The following is a 21719-nucleotide window of genomic DNA, read 5'->3' on the forward strand; positions in this document are numbered from 1 at the left end:
GCTTGGACCATCTTGCCATTAAAAAAAAAAAAATTGTTTATTTGTTTGGCTGCCCCTGATCTTAGTCTCAGTATGTGGGATCTAGTTTCCTGACCAGGGATCGAACCCAGGTTCCCTGCATTAAGCTCAGAGTCTTAGCCACTGGACTGCCAGGGAAGTCCCCATCTTGCCATTTTTAAGGCTTGACTTTAATTTTTCATTTGTTGACACTGAAGCTTACTGACAGACATAAACTCTTCGAAGGGAGGGCCTGAGCTCATAGTGATGGATGTTAGAGTCCTTGACTCCTAGAACAAGAGGGCCCAGAGAAAGCCGGAAACTCGCCCAGAGTCGCACAGCACATTAGTGAAAAAAAAAAAACAGGCCGGAACCCAGTTCTCTTAGGCCCAGGGGGAGACATTAGGCTCGTGGTAAGTGAACTAGAGGCAGCGAGGGGCAGAGGCCTCAGAATCAGACTGACCTCTGTTCCAGTACAGCTCTGCACTCAACAGCTGTGCCACCTGGGACACCCCACCTGCCCTCCCCAAGCGACCGTGCGGGGGTTGAAATGAGGGCGTGGTGAGCCCAGCACACAGTGGGTGAAGGTTGCAGGGAGGCGCTGTTGTGCACCAGGCACGTGTCCATCGCAGCCTACAGTCCGCTCCCCTCCTTCTTTCCCTGAGCACCGAGCGCTTGATTCTGTTGGCCTGTCATGAGAAATCCCGTGCGTGTGTCAAGTCTGCCTCACCATGTCTCTTGCAGAAGTGAGGGGGAGAAGGGAAAATCTTGGTGGTCTTTTAGTCAGTAGTGGCTACAGAGGGGCTGGGGTGGGTGCCCAGGGGCTGAACTCTGTGGTGCCCGTGGGTGGAATTTGGTAGGTGTTACTTTTAGAAAAGTCACACTGCCTATTTTAAGGAAGTGAGGGGGTGTGCCCTGTCCCTGGCCAGCAGCTGCTTGATGCTGGCAGGCCAGAGCGTGAGGCAGCACCCCAAGGGTGAAGAGTCCTAGCAGGTGGATCTGCTATCTCTCTGGGAGGCTGCTGGCAGCTCCCTGGCCTCCTGCCACCTTCTGGCCTGACCCTTTGTGGACCGATGGAAACCTGGTGCCTGTTCTGTCAGTCTTCCTGGCTGGGACCGGGAGTGATCCCAGAGCAGAGACCCCGTGGGGAGGACGTCAGGGGCTAGGAGTGGAGGTGACCAAGTTTGGCGGTGGCTGGAGGTGTAGTGAGTGTCCGGCTGGCTGCCCAGTGGGCGGGCACAGGGCTCCTGACGTGGCTGTGGCCCAGCTGGCAGCCTCTCTCCTTCCTCTGCGCTGAGCAGCAGGCACGGGAGCCTCTGTGCGGGGCTCTAGGGGAGGGGGGCAGTCTGAGAAAGGGCCCGGGCTTGGTGATAAGGGCTGCCTCAGGAGGGCGGGAGCGGGGAGGGGGAGGAGGAGTGGGAGGCGAGGTGATCCGCTTCGTTCTGAGTTGGAGCCGGCTGTCGAGTCTCTCTGACCAGTGTCTCTCCGAGGAGGGTGCGACCAGCTAGTGGCCACGGCAGCGATGATCCAGACTGTCGGAAGTCACCTGCGAAGGGTATGGAGGGTGGGTGGGGGCGGGAGGCTTGGAGGCAGAGGGAGGGGACTGGAGTCTGGGGATCCCAAAAGAGAACTGAAGTTTCCATTTGAAGTTAGGAGTCCTACATCTTCTCTCTCCCTTTCCACGGGCCATTTTCTAGCTCTCTCTGCAAGGAGAAATTTCAGAACTCCTAGGCTGGTTCATTATAAGCAACAATCACCAAACAAGCTCCAGGGGCCGTTAGGCTGACTAGCTGGGTTGAATAGAATCATCTTTGGCAAGTTCTTGGCATCTGGGATTCTACTCTGGGTGTGTGTATGTCTCCCCGTGGAGTTCCAAGCTTATTTCTGCCGGATGACTGAGCTCTGTGGTTCTGTGGTGTTTAACTCTCAGGGTTCAGGGCTCGAAGGGCTTGGAGCTGCTAAAAGTTACAGGCTAGGGGTGTGCGTGTGGGTGAGAGTATGGCAGACTGAAACCGAAGGGTTCTTGGGAACAATGACCTCCTTGGGAGAGCATGTGCAGGACCAAGTGAGGGCTGTTAGGAAGGTGATCTGCAAGGTAACCTTGCAGAGAACGTTTCCCTGAAGCCTCTTAACGGGGACTTTGGAGCTGAGATTGGATGCTGAGGCACCAGACAGACCCAAGTGCTCAGCGGTCCCTGGTGGGGGCCTTTGATCTGGTAAATGGAAAAAGGTTCAGGACAGACTGGCAGACATGCTATGGGCGTAGAGTGAGTGTCCTCTGAAGATATTTTGGGGGAAACCCTTTAAAAAGGGGTAAATAAAGACATCTCTTCTCCACTCCCTTCCTGTATCTGCACGACCACCACTCAGCCCAGACCTCACTGTCCTCAACTGGCCCAGCACCTTTCCTTCCCTGCTTCCCTGTCTCAGGTCCACCCCCTCCTACTCACCCTCCACTACAGAGATGCTTCTAAAAGGCAAATGTAATTATTCCTCACCTGTTCAGAAGGCTGCCTTGGGTATCACGCTCACGTGCCTTACCTTATACAAGGGGATCTTGGTAATCTGCCTCTGCCCCCCTTTCCCTCCTCATCCCCCTTCCCCACGCCTCTGTGTTTAGTATGGCAGCCATACTGAACAGCTTGCCACTGCCTCAGTGCACCACGCTTGTTCCCTCCTCTGCAAGAGTGCTCTCTGTTAAGTGACCCCCACCCCTCCCCCACCACCAGACTCCCCCCCAGCTTCCTGCGAACTTGTCTCCATGATAAGTTTCTTCTGAGCCCTCTGATCTCTGCTCAGATGCTGCCTCCTCTGGAAAGCTTTCCCAGATTTCTCTTGACACGACAAGCCCCTGTGCTAGCTCCTTCCCACCATGGATTGTGTGTGGAATTTGCATGTCCCTCTCTCCCACCACTTGAGGCAGCTCTTGGTGTTCCCAGCACCGGGTTGGATGTGGCCAGGCCTGGGAATGCTTAATGAACCAGTGGGCACAGGCAGCTTCTCAGTGAGACCAAGGATGGGATCTGAGCATCAGGGCTTCTTGGTCCCATCCCTGAGTGCAGGGCAGAGAGCCTCTTCTGGGTGGGTAGGGCTGTCTGTGTCTTCTCTCGTGCCCTGTTGTCTTTAACCCTTCATGACTCTTTTCCCGCTGATCCTCATCAGTAACCGGGGAGAAGGCAGTGGGGGAGCAACATGTCTTTATCACAGAGATGACAGCAGTAGCAAATCCTTATACAGCTGACCATGCTAGGCATCATATGAGATGCTTTGTGTTTATAACTCCTCCAGTTCTTTGTGAGATAGGTGCAGTTATCATCTCCACGTCCTCCATGAGGAAACTGAGTCTCAGAGAGGTTGAAGACTTGCCCAGTATCACACTGGAAGAAACTGGCAGAGTGGAGCTTTGAACTTGGGCAGTCTGGCTCTAGAGTTTGAGCTCCTAGAGAACTTAAGGCCAGGCCCGATGAAAGCCCAGAATGGGATTCCCACCCACGTGTCCCAACTCGGAGCCCAGCTCGCATGCTGCTTCCCCACATTTGCCCCCACCCGCACCCTGAGTCTGAGAGTAGAGGTAGGGGTGGGCGTGGAAGCTGGGCTCATAGGGTGACATGGTGACCTCATACTGGCTGAGAACACTGTGCCCTAGATCACCACCTTTGGATTGCTGCCTGAATGGCAGATCTCCTTGGACTCCCCTTGTTTCCTCCTGAGTTCTCCAAGTTCTCCCAGAATACAGGAGGAGACCATTTGCTGAGTTTGTTACCAGAGCTGTTTTCAATGAAAAGCAAGCAAACCAAAAAACTCCACCAAACTCTTCCCTGGGGACAAAGAGAACTGGGTTAAACGGAGTCCTCAGATAACCCACAAGCCCTGCTTCCCAGGGTTCCAGGGCCCTTGTCAGGGTCACATGGCACTGCAAACAGTGAGCATTTTGGGATCGGCTCTGGCTCTCACCTGTTACTGGGTACCCAGCGAGCACTCGGCAGGTGTGAGCGAGTGAGTGAATGAGGTTGCAAGTCTGCTGCCAGCCTGGGGGGACGAGGCTGGAGCAGCGCTGATGCCCGTATGGTGGTGCTGCAAGGGTCACTTGTCCTGCTTCTCTCGGTGGAGACCCTTCTTCCCCATGCAAGTGGTCAGTCTGTACTGGGTACTGAGTCCTGCCTTCCTGGGTTGGCAGGGACCTGCGGGCACCCTGTGGGAGGCTGTGAACCTCTATTAAACCTGGGTTCTAGCCCTGTCTAGGCAATTCCCCAAGGGGCCCAGGACTTCACTTACCCTGGGGATGAGGAAGGGGTTGTTTGTCCCAGTTTCCCCGGCAAGCCCTGCATCTGGTGGTGCTGCTGACAGGTGGTAGGAGACCAGATGCAGCTGTGGGCATCTGTGCACCTGTTCACCAGTCCACAGACCTGCCTGCAGCTTCCGGCCCCTTGTTGCAACCCCCTGCTTCACCTCGAACCTGAGGACAGCTGTTGGAACTGCTCCCCACCCCCAGCCTCAACTGGGGTCTAGTTCAAAGTGTGGGGAAGTTTAGGACACAGTATTTGGCCACCTCTGGATTAACATCTCATCTTCACCCCATTGTTCATGCTTAACCTTAGGCCAGGTGCTCCCCTTTTCTGGTTGTTCTCTGAGGTCTCCATCAGCCTGGACATCCTGGGGGTCTGGATGTTTGCGAAGGGTTTGTGCACCACTTTGAGATTGGTCCTGACAGTGAAAAGCAGGGGCCTGGCTTCCTCAACTACCCCACTGAGTGGTGGGGGAAGAGAAAACCCTAGACATAAAATACTATGTCTCTCATGTAGCAGGAACACAAAAACTTGTGGACAAATGGGCGGCCATGATGGCTCAGAGGGGGCTGAAGGGTTCCCAGAAGTCTTCCCAGAGGAGACAAAACTCGGATGCTTAGCTTCAGCCTATTTGGGAGCCACATCTGAACCCCAGTCTCAGCCCTGGGTGGATAGACTTGGTGTTCTTAGTCTGTTTGGAGGACTCATCTTCATCCTTCAAAACCCGGCTCAGCCATCATTCCCTTTCAAACCTCCATCCTTCTGCTCCCAGAATTAATGGTGTTTCCCTGGGATGTTGTGTTGGCCTCTGGTGTTTCTTCTACAGTGATTAGCCTGTGTCAGGACTGAGTATTCTGTGATGAACCCAGGCTGTTGTGAGCTGACAGCTAATGAGGGAGACACAGTGAAAAGGTAGTCAAAGGAATATACAATGAAAATCTGCGATAAGAGCTGTGAATAGTAATAATAAATGTCATAAATACGAGCTAGGTGACAAGCTTGCATTAGCTCGTCTATTCCTTATAACAAGTCTGTGAAGTAGATAGTGGTGCTGTGCCCATATTAAAGATGAAACTGACACAGAGAGGTTAAGTAACTTGCCCAAGGTCACACAGCTAGTAAGTGGCACTGCCGAGGTTAAACTCAGGTTGTCTGGGGAATGGAGAATTGTTAGAGAATAATGAGAGAGGTCAGAAGAGAGTTCTCCTACCAGGTGACAGCTGAACAGAGACCCAGCGGCTAAAAAGGAGGCAGCCATGGGAGGAGTTGGGGGGAGAGCATTCCGGGCAGAGGGAATAGCATTCATTTGCAGGCTCCAAGGTTGGGGGAGCTTGGCAAGCTGCTGAAGGGAGGCTGGCATGGCTGGGAGTGAGTGAGGGCAGAGCAGCTGGAAGGGTCTGAGACAAGGCTACGATGAGCTGCAGGCTGAGGGCCTGGGCCCCGTGAGCAGGGTTTGGGGTTTGGAGTGCTGAGTCATGTTGCCCTGCCCACCAGGCTGTGCACTCCTTGGGGCTCTCTAGAGCCTTGGTGCCAAGGTGTGTGGTCCCTGCATACTGAGCTCAGCAGCCCAGGGAGACATGTCAAAGGAGTTCCTCTCCTCTGAATGGCCTGTGCTGTGAAGGTCCCCACTGCTTCCCATCCACCCCGACCGCTCACAATTGGGAGGTGGACCGTGGGATCAGCACCCTGATGCAGGCAAGGCACAGAGAAGTAAGGGGAAGTGCAGGGCTTGCATTGCTGGCAAGAGACTCAGAACCTCTACCTGCTAAGTGGGACCCCTTTCCCAGCCTTTGTAAGTAGCCTCACCCTCCCACCCAGGCTCACCCATGCCAACCTCCTCTGCCTATCTTCACACACTGACAGTGCAGATTCAGAGCTGACCTTCTGCTTCAACCTCATACACACCATGGCCTGGAGAGGCTGCACCTCTGCCCTTTACCTGTGCCTGGTCCAGGAGCCTGGGCCCAAGCTGGACAGTGCCAAGTGCTAACTGCCTTTGAGATGTTCACTCACTTCATCTTTGTAGGCCTTTTCCTGTGAAGCAGGTCTGTTCCTGCAGATCTTGTTAGATTGTTGGCAAGATTAAAGGCATTGGAGGAGTGTAGAACTTGACACGTAATTGACTATGGTAAATATTGGTTCTTTTCTTTCTGACTCCTCTGGACTTCAGTTTCCTTAGTGCGTCAATGACAGGGTCAGTGGGTTGGGTGATATGGTAAATACTACCTTTTGTTGAACACCTACTGAGTGTCAGGCTTAGTTAAACCTCCCAACAGCTCTGCAAGGCTGCTGGTTTTCATCTAGCTTTACAGCTGAGAAAACCAAAGCTCTGGCCCCGAGTCACTTTGAGTGAGTTAGAGAATTCGAAGCCTGTCTGATGCTCAGCTGCAGCTGGGCAGGGGCCCTGGTGTTGTGGTTCTTCTCCTTGTCCTGGGCTGACCTGGCTGAGCTGAGGGACTGACACCTCTGCCTTGTGCCTCTTGTGTCCTGTGGCTCCAGGGACAGATGGTGCTGCTGGCTGGGTCCTCTGCCAGCTCCCTGGCTGTGGGCCTGCATGTTCCTGCTGTTCCCAGAAGCAGCCTCCTTGTGGGTAGGAGGTGGCATCGGGCAGTGATGGAAAGGACCAGAGTCCAGCATTTGGGGGACACAGGGATGAGTCAGACTGGACCTGTCCTCAGGTGCCCCCTAACTGATAGAAAGACTGAGGTTCAAGCCTACGATGACAGCGCGGTGTGGCTGGGCTGTGACAGAGGGAAGCACAGAGGTGGCCACTCACAGCCTGTAGGAGAGGGTGGTCTCCCTGGAGAGGATGATGGTGTAGCTCAGCTTTGAAAACTTTTCCAGGTTAGAAAGCATGGTCCAGGCGGAGGTTTATAAAATGTGGGGAAAAGTCTTTCCAAAGGAATAGGGAGAGCATTTGGCACTGACCCCTTGAGGAGTCCCTCCCTCCCTGGCCCCCTTGCCTATATAATATCGTGCCTGGGCCTTCCTTGGTAGTAATAATCTGCTCTCAGCAAATCAGACTAATTAATAGTAATTAATGTGAGTAGACATTAAGTGTTAAGCCTCTCTTCTGGAGAGGAAGCCTAGTGAATGAGTAGAAAGAGCTCTGTTAGTGAGAAAAGCAAAGTCCCAGCTCCACCACCCAGAGCTGAGTGGCCTCAGGTGGCCTGGCTTCAGTTCCCTCGTCTGCGCAAGAGGGAGTGTTGTCTCTCTCAGGGTCCAGTTGTCCCGCTCAGTCTTGTCCAGCTCTTTGCGACCCCATGGACTACAGCACGCCAGGCCTCCTTATCCTTCACCATCTCCAGCATTAAATGGCTTGTGGATACAAAGCCATTATATAATATATATAAATGGAACATAGTAGGTGCTCAAAAAAGTATAGTAGCTGACTTCCTTGGTGGTCCAGTGGTTCAGACTCTTGAGCTTCCACTGCAGGGGCTGTGGGTTTGATCCCTGGTCAGGGAACTAAGATCCTGTATGCTTCACCATGAAGCCAAAGCGGGGGAAAAAAAGTATAGTAGACTGGTGGGGGGAGAAAAGGGAAAATGTTGGTCAGAGGGTACAAACTTTCAGTTGTAAGATGAATAAGTTCTGGAGACCTGAAGTACAGCATGGTGACTGTAGTTAATAATAATGTCTTATGTACTGGAAATTTGCTAAGAATGTGGAGCATAAATGTCCTCGCTCCTCACCCCAGAAAGGGTAACTGATGTGATGGTGTCTTGATTAGCTTGATTGTGCTGGTCATTCCACAATATATATGTATATCCAAACATCGCGTTTTGCAACCTGAATGTGTACAACTTTTATTTGTCAACTGTGTCTCAATAGAGGTGGGGGAAAAAAAAATTATAGGGAGGCCCTGGTTCTCTAGAGAGACATGGGACCTGGTTCCTGTTCTCAAGGAGTTTTTCTCCTCGTATGTGCACCCACTTTACAGTGTAAAAGTGACTGTATGTGTTTTACCTGGTCTGGTTGTTCAAAAGTGCAGAGTCAGCAGACTGGCTGGCAGCACCCTTGAGGTGGCCCCTCGAGGCCCATCCTTCGGGATGTGAACCCTGGCCTCTCCATCTCTAAAACCGGCTCTGATCCGCCCTGGGGTGTGGCCCTGCTCCCAGGCCCGGAATCCAGGTCAGAGGTCAGGAAGGGGAGTGGCTTTCAAGTCTTCCTAAAGCAGCCTCAGATTTACAGCACACTTCAGGGCTAAGCCAAACCAGGTGGGTCTCAATTTCCATTTGATCCCTTGGAGGGGCTGTGGAGAGACCAGCTCCTCTCCTTCTCTGGTGATACTGCCCCTCAGAGCTGTGGGAGGGATGGTGGTCTGGAGTCGGAAGGCTCTGGCTGGTTCAAGCGGCTAGTGGCTACCTTTTCCCAGCCTTAATTTTCTTGTCGGTAACACATGGACTTGGAGGTAATAATGGTTCCTGTCATTTGAGCCTGCTTTGTGTCGAGGAGGGTAGCTCCCTGATGCATAGAGACTGGATGGCCTGCCTACAGGCTTTGAGAGTGGTGGGGTATGTGGGACATATGGGCCCGGGGAGAGGAAGGGAGCCAAAGACTGAATAACTTTGGGTCAAGGGAAAGGGCAAGCACAGCATTGCTTCCTCCACCCCACCCTGAGGCTGAGAGTGACTGGTCCCCACCCACCTGCCAATGCTTTGGAAGATGAAAGTGGAGCTCCCAGGCTGCCAGACTAAGGGAAGATGTGTCTCACTCCTGCTTAGACCGGGAGGGACTTCTGAGCCCGGTAGGCCCTCTGAAGAGGCCATGGTGGGGGGGGATGGTGATACCCACAGCCCAGGGGGGATGGACTGGCCAGGGACCACTCCCTCTCCAGCTTTCTCCATCTCACCTGGAAGGCAGGAGAGCCAGGAGGCAACCTATGGAGGGTCTCCCAAGTGCCAGGCTTTGTCTGAAAAGTCGTGTGGGCTGAATGATCCGACCCCCCTCCAGGGCTGGCATCCCTTGGGGCAGCACCCCTGCCAGGCTCTGGAGTCAGAAGAACCCACGTCCAGTCTCTGCTCTGTCTTTTATTGGTCATGTGTCCTTGTGTGGACCTTTCCATGTTCCCTGAGTTTCCTTTTCCTCGACGGTAAAAGGAGGACTCCTGATTCAGGGGGCACTGGAGAATTAAAGGACCCCCCAAGGACTAGGCCTGGCACACAGAAGGTGCGCAGTAAGTATCAGCCATCGATTCTAAACGGTGGTCTTTGAGCTTCTGGGAGAGCAATTTTGCGACAGCACCTGGGCCGTACATAGGTGGTCTCTGGCACATGGAGACCCCTCTGTTACCAGCTTTGTCCTCGTTGTTCAGCCACTCAGTCGTGTCCTCCCTGCATCCTCCTGTTCTGTCCCTCTCACACATGGAAGCTATCAGCAAGTCATGATGATTCCACCTCCCAAATACACCTGGGTCCATCATCTCTCTTTGGACTGCAGTTGCCCATGGAGGAGCCTCCCTGCTTTTTCTCTCACCCTGCAGTCTGCCCTCACACAACAGCATGGGGCTGCTCAGCCGTGTCCAACTCTTTGACCCCATGGACTGTAGCCTGCCAAGCTCTTCTGTCCATGGGATTTTTTTCCAGGCAAGAATACTGGAGTGGGTTGCCGTTTCCTCCTCCAGGAGATTTTCCTAAGCCAGAGATCGAACCGGTGTCTCCTGCATTGGCAGGTGGGTTTTTTTTTTTTTTTTTTTTACCACTGAGCCACGTGGGAAGCCCCATATGACAGCAAAGTGATATTAAAATGCAGGTCAGATCATCTCTCTCCCCATTCACAGCCTCCAGTTCTTCCCATCACTCGTGGAGTAGAATACAAATTCCACTGGAACTTGAGGCTTTGGGCAGTGTGGGACTAGTTCGTTCCCTTCTCCCTGACACTGCTTCAGCCTCACTGCCCACCATACTGCTCCTCTGGCAGCCAAGCTCTCCCTGTTCCTCTACACACTCTGCTCCCCTGCCTGGGACCCTGTGCCCCCAGAGCCTTGCCCAGTCACTCTTGCTTGTCTCATTCAGATCGTGGCCATGACCCTCCTTGATTACCCAGTCTAAATTAGCCCCTTCCAGTCCACCACCTCATCTCTCTTTCACATCCGCTGTTTTTCTTCTTTTTAGGTGTTAGTAAAATTTCTATTTATCTATTTGGCCACACTGGGTCTTCCTTGCTTTGCGTGGGCTCTCTCTAGTTGCAGTGAGCAGGGGCTTCTCTTCCTGGCAGTGTGTGGGCTTTTCACTATAGTGGCTTCTCTTGCTGCAGAGCGTGGGATCTAGGCACGTGGGCTCGGCAGTTGTAGCTTGCGGGTTCTAGAGTGAGGACCCAGCAGCTATGGAGTACGGGCTTAGGTGCTCTGCATGCGGTGTGTGGAATCCTCCCAGACTAGGGATCAAACCCATGTCCCTTGGCAGGTGCACCACCAGGGAAGCCCTCTTCTTCTTTTTAAAAATTGAAATATTTAAAAAACAAAAAGAATTGAAATATAGTTTATATGTAACCTTGTGTTAGTTTCATGTGTATAGCAAAGTGATTCGGTTATGCATATATATTCTTTTTCAAATTCTTTTCTCATTATAAGTTATTACAAGCATGGAGTACAGTTCTCTGTGCTATACAGTAGGACCTTGTTTATCTAGTTCATATATAGTAGTGTGTTTTTGTTCATCCCGAACTTCTAATTTATTCCCACCCCACCCCCATCCCCTTTGGTAACTTCAGGTTTGTGTTCTGTGTCTGTGAGTCTATTTGTTTTGTACATGAGTTCCTTTGTATCACTTTTTCAGATTCCACATATAAATGATATGTGATATTTGTCTTTCTCTGCCTGACTTCGCTTGGTATGATCTCTGGGTCTGTCCGTGTTGCTGAAAACGGCATTGTTTCCTTCTTTTTATGACTAATATTCCATGTATGTTCCGTGTCTTCTTTAGCCATTCCTCTGCTGATGAACGTTTAGTTGCTTCCATGACTTGGCTGTTGTAAATAGTGCTCCTCGCTGTCTTCCTTCTTATATCACTTTTCCCTCGAAAATGATCTTGTTCCTTTGTTTATTGTCTGTTCGTGAGTGGAGAGTCTGGGTTGGTCAGTGCTGTACTCCCAGTATCTTCCTGAAGGAAGGAATGGAATTTTAAGAAAAGATTGCTGTTGATCCCCAGCCAGAATTAGCCTCTTTCTAACCTTGTCGGTTCCTGTTTAGTCTGGGTTTTATTCCTTACCAGGACCCTCTTGTCCTGACTCAGCCAGCCCTCGCATTTGTAGCCAGAGGCCTGGCACCCAGGCCATATGCAGCCCGGCCCTCTCGCTGTCCCTCCTGTTGCCTGACTGTCCACCCTGTGCCACGCGCTGTCCCCTCTGTCCCCCCTCGCTGGGCTGGGCCTCACACTGTCTGCCGTACCCCAGCGAGAGGCCGTCTGTTCCCTGCCACCCAGTCACTCCTGTCTTGAACACATTTCCGCCTCTCACCTCCAAAGAGTCCTCCAGCAGCCCTTGGGCCCCGTTTGGATGCAGCAGGACTTGTTGAGCTTGTGGATGGAGGAAACCATGAGGCTGTTTTTGCAGAAACAACCATAAAGCTAGCGCCACCCCAGCACACGTATATGTCATCTGTGCTCAGTTGTGTCTGACTCTGTGCAACCCCCTATGGACTGTAGCCCCCCAGGCTCCTCTGCCCATGGAATTCTCTTGGCAAAAATAGTGGAGTGGGTTGCCATTCCTGCTCCAGGGGATCTTCCCGACTCAGGGACCGAACCTGCATCTCTTTCGTCTCCTGCATTGGGAGGCGGATTCTTTACCACTGGGCCAGCTGGAAAGCCCAGGCACACAAATATCTTAGAGCAAAGTGATAGCAACAGAAAAACTGAGGTGCAGGTTGATAGCATGACTCATTCATTTTCATCTGTTTGGTTTTCTGTCTAAAAGTTACAGCCTTTCAGGTGGCCATGTGTGACCAAGTGTGTCTTCATTCAAGTCTTTTAACCAAATGCTGAACAGAGCACACAAACGTGGGAGATGGCTCCCAGGCTCGATTTAACTCATGTCTACTGAACACTCACAACATTCTGGGTCTGTGCGAACGCAACAATATGTCTATTCCTGCCCTGGTGAACTCTTCCCTTGGGCCTGGAATGCCTTGTTCCCCATAAACCCAAGCTGGTTTCTAGTGATCACTGCCTTCTATTCCAAGAAACCATTTCCTTAGTGAGGCATCTTGAGCCTTTCAGGGGCCTGGGAGATGAGAATTTGTTGAGTCTGGTTAAACTGTGAGTGGTCATCTGGGGGAGGCCCCCATGGAGTGCTACAGACGCCATCCTATTCAACATCTTGATCCACGGCTGAAATGAAGCCCTGATGGTAGGCAGATGGCATATTTTATTTGGAAATGACTGTCCCGGGGTGGGGCTGAAAGGCCCATCTGATCCCCACCATTGCCAGGAGCTTCCTGCAGCTCTCCACTCCACCTGAAGCCTGGGTCCTTGCCCTGAAGCCTTCTGTGGGCTCTGCCAACGCCGTCTGGCCACTTATGGTGGGCATCTCTTACCCTAGGGACCAGTGCAGGCTCTTCGGTTAGGATGATGTCCTGTGTCCTTCGACAATGCCTCTGTCCTTTTAGATTCTTTTCCATTGTAGGTTAGTACAAGATACTGAATACAGTTCCCTGTGCTATACAGGAAGTCCCTGTCGTTTATCCATTTTACATATATTGTTACTGTTCAGTCGCTAACTTGTGTCTGACTCTTTATAACCCCACAGACTGCAGCATGCCAGGCTCCCCTGTCCTTCACTATCTCCCAGAATTTGCTCAGACTCATGTCCGTTGAGTCGGTGATGCCATCCAACTATCTCATATTCTGTCATTTCCTTCTCCTTTTGCTTTCAATCTTTCCCAGCCTTAGGGTCTTTTCCAGTGAGTCGGCTCTTCATACCAGATGGCCAAAGGATTGGAGCTTCAGCTTCAGCATCAGTCCTTCCAATGAATATTCAGCGTTAATTTCCTTTAGGATGGACTGGTTTGATCTCCTTGCTGTCTAAGGGACTCTATATTAATAGTAGTGTATATTTGTTCATCCCAAATTTCTAATTTACCCTCCTCCCCAGCCCTTTCCCCTTTGGTAACCATAAATTTGTTTTCTATGACTGTGGGTCTATTTCTGTTTTGTATGGAATCTGCAAAAATCACACAAATGCCTTGACTTTTTAACAATATGGAGAGCTAGTACTACTTTTTAAGCACTCTTCAGGTCAGATCTTGGTCCAAGATTTTGTGTATAATCTCATTGAATCCTCACTATGATATTATTATTCCCACTTTACAGATGTGCAAAGTGAGGCTGAGAGTGGCTTAATTAATTATCCAGGGAGACAGAGGCTGGGCCAGGATTCTAGCACAGTCTGTTTTCCTCTTGCCAGCCCCCTGTGCCTTCCTGTTTTTCCTTTTTCTCTCTGCCCTGATCATCCCTCTTCAACAAGCCTTTCTTGTGGGCTCAGATTCCTCTGAGACAGTTCAGGGCACATGGGGGTGGGAATGAGACTAGGCCAAGAATGATAAGGCCATCTTACAGCCAAAGAGCTTGAGGCTGAGGAAGGCCCTGGAACATGGTAAGTGCCCAGCAGAGAACCACTGGGCCATCTGCTTCAGCTCAGCAGGCCCACCAGGGAGCAGGCCAGGCCCAGTTCTCACTCTCACCCTTCCACCTCCAGGCCTGGGGCCTTGGAAGCAGCCCCTGGAGGGTTGGGGTCCTCTTGGTAGACCTCCTTCTGTGACTCATTCCTTTCACAGTATAAGGAAGTGTGTTTTGTGGATGAAGTCACACCTATTATTGCCGCTCTGCTCTGCTTGGGACTGATTTCTTGAACACTCTGGGGGCAAGAAGTGGGAGTATGAGGGGAGGGGCAGGAGATCTGGTGATCAGAGACAGGCTGGGCCTCAGGGGAACGATGGGGACCCAAGCAGGAAACAGCCTGTAAGTGCTGTCTGGGGTTGGGACAGGGGCCCCACAATCTGGGGAGGGCAGGCACCGTCCCTCAGCAGAGGGGACTGCGGGGGCCAGAGCAGCAACTGGGGCCTCCAAGGGGCCATGGGCTGTTAGCTTCCTGGGGCAGGAAGTCCCAGCTGTGGCCAGAGTCCCAAAGGGCTGAGAGCAGCTCAGGCTTGAGGAATGTGAGCAGTTGGGGAGGGGGGGGGGGGGGTGGGTGCCCTTTCCTGCCTTCCTCACTTCTCTCTGGTGTGTGTGTGTCTACTTGCTTTGTTCCCTACCAGCACCCATTCTTTGACCTCATGGTTTTTCTATTTCCTCTCTTTCTTTCCCTCTTTCTCTTTGTAACCAATCTCTCCTCCCCTCCATCCCTCTTCTCCTTCTCTCTCCCTCCCCACTTTGTCCTTCTGGAGAGGACTTTTGGTCCCTGTAACTGGTGTTTCCAGCTCCAAGGTAAATGGGCTTGTTTGCAGGATGGCTGGACCTGGCCCATTGCCTGGCTACCCGTTGCCATGGTGACTCGGAGGCAGCGTCAGGCAGGAGTCTTGGCTGTCTAGCAGGGGGAGCATAAAGGGCTTTGATGAAGGAGAGAGGCTTGCCCTCCTCTTCACCAATCCTGAAGGGCCCACCCCACTGCCAGGGGCTCCCATGGAGGGGTATTGCCTGTGAATGTGGGTTCCAAGCTGGGTACTATTGGAGAGGGTTGCCTGAGAGGCCACAAAGTGGGGACCAGTCACACTTGGGGTCAGACTGCCTGTGTACAGACCCCTCCTGCCCCTTTCTGGGGTCTGCTGGAGGTAGGGGGTAGGAGGTGGCAAACAGCTCCAAGGAAGAAAGCTGCAGGGAGGCAGCTGTCAGTTGGAGAGGGGTAGATAGAAGAACTCTGACAGGCAGATCTGCTGTCAGGCAGAAGGGGATGTAGACACAGGGGAAGTGTCTATATCAACAGAGAGTGAGCCTCCTGTCTCAGAGAGCAAGCAAGCTCATGTTGGACAGTCACTGGGCAGGGTGGTGGTGGTGACTGAGATGTCTGTGTCTGGGAGGGCATATATAGCTGTCCATGAGGTTTTTTCCTACTCCAGAGAGCTGAGGATTTGCACAGCAGGTTTTGGCTGACAGAGAGCTTGCAGTTTCCACTCTGGAGGTAGCCACCTCTCTCCCTCACAGGCTGCTGACTCTGAGCGTCTAGTAGGACAAGTGCCTGGATGCTGGACTATGCTGGGAGGAGGTCATGATACCATCACTGTTTCCTGCAGAGGGTGTGAGGGTCCATGGGGAGGAAGCTTGCCTAGGGGTCCCGCCTGGCATGTGTGGGTGAGAAAGGGCCTGAATGCCAGGGACACAGCAGCTGTGTCAGAGAAGAGAGGGGCAGTTACAGCAAAGCGCCCAGCCAGCCTTAGCCCTTGAGTTAAACTTGGGTCCAAGTCCTGACTGCCCTTTACTGGCTATAATGATGTGTGTGTGTGTGTGTGTGTGTGTGTGTGTGCATGACACTTACCCTTCTTGAGCCCCTGTTTTCCCATCTGTAAGATAGGAATAATAACAACATTTAACTATTAGGGCTGTGTGGGGATTGAGAGAGAAGGTGCAGAAAATGCCTGGCGCCCCATCTGCACATATCAAGTAATTAAACAAGGGAGCACGATTGTTGTCACATCTCCCCTGCGTACCTTTCCATTTTATAAACAAGAAAGTTGGGGCCAGAGAGATTTAAAAAGTTGCTCACGTGCCATCCGTCGTTCTTGTGAAATGCTGTAGGAACAGTGCCCAAACAGTGTAGAGAAGCAGAACTGAGGATGTTGGCTGAGGCTAATTTGAATCCTGGCCCCACACAGCCAGTCCCTGCAGGTTCTGCCTGGTTGCCAGGCCCCTGCTACCCCTCCGTGTAGCAGCATTTCCCAAGTAACCCCTGTCTTGCTCTGTGCGGGCTGTCCTGTCCCTGTGGGCAGGCCTTACTCACACTCAAGAAGTGCTGAAATGAAAGGAGGGCTGAGCCACTGAGGTTTACAAGGCACGTTCCATACGCTCCCTTCCATCTCCGCATTTCGTTTCCCAGCAGTGATAAGCCTGCTGGAGGAAGGACAAGTCTGGTCCTGCCCAACTGCTCCATCTTCTCCAGCCTCCCTCACACGTGCACCACACCTCACAGCTAACTGGGTGCTTTAGTTTCGGGATCTCCTGTATTTGTTTTTAAAAACATTTATTTATTTGGCTCTGTCGGGTCTTAGTTGTGGTGTGGAGCAGTATTTACGACACGGGGGTTTCATTGCCCTGTGGCATGTGGGATCTTAGTTCCCCACACTAGGATAGAATTCGTGTTCTCTGCATTGGAAGGTGGATTCTTGACCACCAGGGAAGTCCCTGGCATCTCCTTTAACCCTTACTAGTCTTGGATGAAGATGAGGTGGGGATTGTCCTCTACTACTCATCAATTTACCTAAGGTCTGCTGAAGTTCAGGCCCTTTTGCCTAAGACATTGGGCAGACAGCCCGTGAGCCTCAGTTTCCCCATCCATACCAGCAGGCAGTCGTTCTCTATCTCCAAACCCTCTTTACTCTTGGTGCAGAGGCAAGAGTTGCCCTGTAGATAGAGGCAGGGGCCTCACTTAATCCCTGCTCTGTGGTTCAGTGTTGGGTGACCTTGGATTTGGGACTTCTCTGGATCGCCTGTGTACCCTGCTAGTGATAACACCTCAAATGTTTCCTATGGATCGGATGAGCTAGGAATGGCTAAGCATTCAGGAAATGCCCTCCTTGCCCTCTCTGGCCCCTGGCTGACTTCTTAATGGGGCAGGAGGAATTCTCCAGATGACTCAGGTGTCCGATTTCAGACAAACTATTTTTACCCTTGGGGGTGGAGGCAGACAGGTGATGTTCCGACTGTTCTAGGATGGGGTGAGAGGTCAGCACTTCTAGTGGGAACTTCTCTTGACTTCCTGGCCTCCATTCTCTCTGCCACATGGGGTGACACTGAGAATTGGAGACCCTCTGAACCAATTCATTCGTTTGGTCCACAGTGTCCCAGGCTCTGTGCTGGGCCCCACGGACACCAGGAGTAGAGTGCTCCCGCCGAAGGATCTTTGTGTCCAGTGTCCACCAAATACTCCCACAGTTAAATGAATGTTGTCACAATGCAGAGCATTGCAGAGTGGAGGCCTGGGGCCGGAGCCTGAGGATAGAGGAGAGATAATGGAGCTGAGGGACCGGTAGTCGTTTCCAGGGTGGAGAGGAGAGGATGAGTGCCCCAGACAGGTGTAAGCAGCGGCCTGAGGGGTATGAGGAGAGAGACGGTCAGTTGTCTGGGGGTGTGTGGTGTGAGCAAGACTGGGGGTGTGGCTGGAGGGCCCTGTGGGTCTTGTCAAGGACGTCTTTTGTTTTTCAGTCACTCAGTCCTGTCCGCCTCTTTCTGACCCTATGGACTGCAGCACACCAGGCTTCCCTGTCCTTTACCAGCTCCCAGAGCTTGCTCAAACCCATGTCCATTGAGTCGGTGATGCTGTCCAACCATCTCCTCATCTGTGGTCCCCTTCTCCTCTTGCCTTCTATCTTTCTCAGCATCAGGGTCTTTTCCAATGAGTCGGCTGTTTGCATCAGGTGGCCAAAGTATTGAATCTTGTCAAGGAGGTCCTCCCATAAGCCAAACAATTTCATGGTTTGAAAAGAGTTCTTAGTAACTCTCTAGTTAAATGCTCCATTTGACAGATGAGGAAACTGAGGCACAGAGAGGCAAAATAGCCTATCCAAGGTCTCCTGAGGATGATAAGCTGATGGATATAAGTTCCACTTATATTCAGTTTTATAGGAAGGCGCTAAACTGGAAATGCCTCATGAAGCTCTACCTCCAAAAGAGGTGGGCTTAGCTCACAATTTCAATTATACCCGCTACCCACTTCCTTTCCTGTCAGATTTAGGGTCAGGGGCAGGATGAACAGGTTGAAGACCCTCCCATCCCCCTCTGTCCTCACTGGGAGAGCACCAAAGCTGACCAGCCTGCCCTAGGCTGTGGGCTCTGGGCAGGGACTCAGGCTACTGGCCTCTTCTCTCCTTGGTCACTGACTGGCTATGTGACATGGGTTAGTTTGCCTCCCCTCTCTTGAGTTTCAGATGGAAGCATCTCTTCATCTCCAAGGCCTGTGGAGATATAAGTGTGGGCTTTGGCTGGTAGGTCTGGGATTGCATTTTTTTCCCACACCACACAGCTTACAGGATCTCAGTTCCCCCACCAGGGATTGAACCCAAGTAACTGCAGTGAAAGCCGAGAATCCTAACACTAGGCCACCAGGGAACTGCCCTGGAATAAATTTTTTCATTTTATTTTGTTTTTGGTACAGCATGCAGGATCTTAATTCCCTCACCAGGGATCAAACCTGCGCCCCCTGTGGTGAAAGCATGGAGTCTTAACCACTGGGTCCCCAGGGAAGTCCCATCTTCTGGGATTGTCTTAAATTCTGTCTGTCACTTCTCAGGTGCTCAGAAACAATGCACTGGCTCTCACAGCCTTGGTTTGTTCATAGTAAAATGGGTAGAATAACAGTGTGTTGTAGGATATGGATATGTATGAGAATTACTGAGAGAATACGTGTGAAAGCTCCTAGCATACAACTTGGTACATAGTAGGCGTTCAATAAGTGCTAACCAAATGAATGGCATCTAGCAGGTTCTTAGTAAGAACTAATGGTTTAATTCTCTACCTTCCTCACCCCCAAATCTTGAAAAATGTCAAGTGCCAATACACCCTGTAGCTAGAAGTAAAATGAGGATGTGCGTATAGGGCACTGGAGACCATTATTTATCTTCTAGAATGAAGGTGTCATCTGATGATATATGGCCATCAGAAGCCTATGGACCACCGATGTCCTCCCAGCCCTCATGCTGGCTTCACAGACAAGTGTACCCACTTTTCATCTCAGAGTTTGGTACCCACTGCTACCCTTTTTACCCTTGTCTACTGGGAATCTCAAAGCCAAATGCAGTTCTTTATGGCAGCATCTTTGTGCAACTGGTTTCCTCACGTGGCTTCCCTAGTGGGTCAGAGGATAAAGAACCTGTCTGCAATGCAGAAGACCCGGGTTCGATCCCTGGGTCAGGAAGATCCCTGGAGAAGGAAATGGCAACCCACTCCAATATTCTTGCCTGGAGAATCCCATGGACAGAGGAGCCTGGCACTCTGCAGTCCATGGGGTCGCAAAGAATCAAACATGACTGAAGTGACTTAGCACGACACACGCATTCCTGATGTAATCGCTCCTCCCTTATTTGGCTCCTTAGCTCTGTTTACATTTTGGGCCTCTGTACATACTCAGGGTGTATGAGTGTGCAGGCTGCCTCAGAGCCTTTTTGGGGGAGAAGACAGGGAATAGGATTGAAGGGGTGTTTAGGAGGTTGACAGATGCTTCTGTGTTGCTGGTGGGAAAACTGCTGGAAGGCAACTGGTGGCTCTGAGAGCCTGGAGCCACCTTTGTGGGGACAGGGAACCAACTTGGGCAGCTCCCTCACACTCTAGGAGGGCCTGGCTCTCCTGAGGCCTGGCTGGCAGTGGGCCAAGGTGCTTTTCCCCACCTCCAACCCCCCACCCCCCCACCCCTGGGCCCGCCTTCCAGTCCCCAGCCCTTGGAGAGAGGCCTGGGACGGAGAGTGGGCGGAGCAGGGCCATGTGGGGTCTCCTGCCCTGCAGTTGAATCCCTGCTACTCTATCACTGATTCTTTGAATTCTCACAGAACCTCTCAAACTGGCTACCAGTCTTGCCTCCTCATGGGGTTGCCATGAGGTTCTGGTGAACTCATGCATGAGAAAGTACTATGTAAACAGTCTGGTTTGAACTCTGTTTAGGAGTCTCCTAGCTATATTTTGGTAGGAAGCCCAAACTCAGCTTTATAATGCTAACCTTAGTGCTCAGTAAATGTTAGCTGCGTGGCAGGTGTGTACTAGGAGCTGTGAGCAGTTGATCTTTAATTTCATCCCCATGATGACCCTGGATGTAGGTATTATGATCCCATTTCTTGCAGTTACGGAAGCTGAGGCCCACAGAGGTAGGCTGAGCAGCCTGCCTGAAGGCACCTGAGTTAGTTGACTTGAGTCCAGGCCAGGCTGATCTCCAGGGGCTCTCTGTGCACAGCCCTGTGGCATGGTAAGTGAGCTGAGAGGTTACCCAGGCCAGCTCCTCCCCTCTGGGGCTGGTGGGCCTCCTCTGTTCCAGGCCTGCTCTTTGAGGTGGTTCTTTGGTTTATTTATGTTTTTGCTGGGCTGGGTCTTCTTTGCGGCACGTGGGCTTTTTCTCTAGTTGTGGTGCGTGTGAGCTGCTCTCGTGGAGCATGGGCTCCTAGTTGTGACATGTGGGGGTTAGTGATGTGGGAAACCTTAGTTCCTTGACCAGGGATTGAACCTATGCCCCCTGCATTGGGAATGCAGAGTCTCAACCACTGGATAGGCAGGGAAGTCCCTGAGATGTTCTCTCTGCTGGCTGGTCTCTACATTCTCCTGCTGATCACTGTAGGGCACACCCTTCTCCAGGGGTCTTCTTTGGTTTCTGGGGACTCTGCCCCACCCCCATCCCCGCCTCTGTCTCCACCCGCACAGGTGCCTAGGAGTTTCCCACCTGTTGCCCTTTGCCCCAGCCACTCTGTCACCAGAGCCCCTGCTGCTCCTGCTTTTGTTTTCTGCTCTTCTCCAATCCTTCCTGTACCTCAGACTGTCCTCTTCCTCAAGTCTCAGGTCCAAGGCTGCCCTTGTCACCACTCTTTTCCTCTCCTGTAGGTGTTAATTTTGGAGAAGGAAATGGCAACCCACTCCAGTGTTCTTGCCTGGAGAATCCTGTGGACAGAGGAGCCTGGTGGGCTGCTGTCCATGGAGTCGCACAGGGTTGGATATGACTGAAGCGACTTAGCATGCATGTACGCATTGGAGAAGGAAATGGCAACCCACTCCAGTGTTCTTGCCTGGAGAATCCCAGGGACAGAGGAGCTTGGTGGGCTGCCGTCTATGGGGTCGCACAGAGTCGGACACGGCTGAAGCGACTTAGCAGCAGCAGCAGCAGCAGCAGCAGCAGCAGCAGGCGTTAATTTGGCACCTGCTCTGTGCCAGGCCTATGTCCATCCCTGTCCTGTGGGAATGCCTGTCTGGTAGAGCAGGTGGCTGTGAAAATAGTGGCTGCATGCCTTGGTCAGTGCTGTGATGGAGATGGTGAGGCTGCGGGGTCCAGGGAGGCCCTAACTCTCCCTGGGGGAGGAGGCAGGCATGGGGAAGGGGTGCTGGAGAGGGGGTAGGAGGAAGGACTCACTTGGCAGGTAGAACAGATGAAGGGGTCCTAGGCAGAGGTACTGAGAGTGTGCTCTGGAGCTGGGAGAGCAGCTGCGGGGCAGTGGCAGGAGGGGCAGAGTAGGCAGAGCCGTGGCGAGCCGCTGAGAGATTTTGAGCAGCAGAGGTGCCTTCTCAGGCTTGCGCTGCAGAAAAGTCTGTATGGCCCTACGGG

General features: G+C 52.2%; 1 protein-coding gene across 1 annotated transcript in view; it reads left to right on the plus strand.

Moving 5' to 3' along the window:
- Positions 1-1431: 1431 nt before the first annotated feature.
- ACOT11 (acyl-CoA thioesterase 11) overlaps positions 1432-21719 on the plus strand; it is a 50181-nt gene continuing 29893 nt past the window's right edge. Inside the window, exon 1 of the mRNA XM_060400179.1 lies at positions 1432-1552. Coding sequence (XP_060256162.1) covers positions 1520-1552 — 33 coding nt within the window. The 5' untranslated portion in view covers positions 1432-1519. The remainder of the gene's footprint in view (positions 1553-21719) is intronic.

This window comes from Ovis aries, chromosome 1 (assembly GCF_016772045.2).
Source record: "Ovis aries strain OAR_USU_Benz2616 breed Rambouillet chromosome 1, ARS-UI_Ramb_v3.0, whole genome shotgun sequence".
Lineage (NCBI taxonomy): Eukaryota > Metazoa > Chordata > Mammalia > Artiodactyla > Bovidae > Ovis > Ovis aries.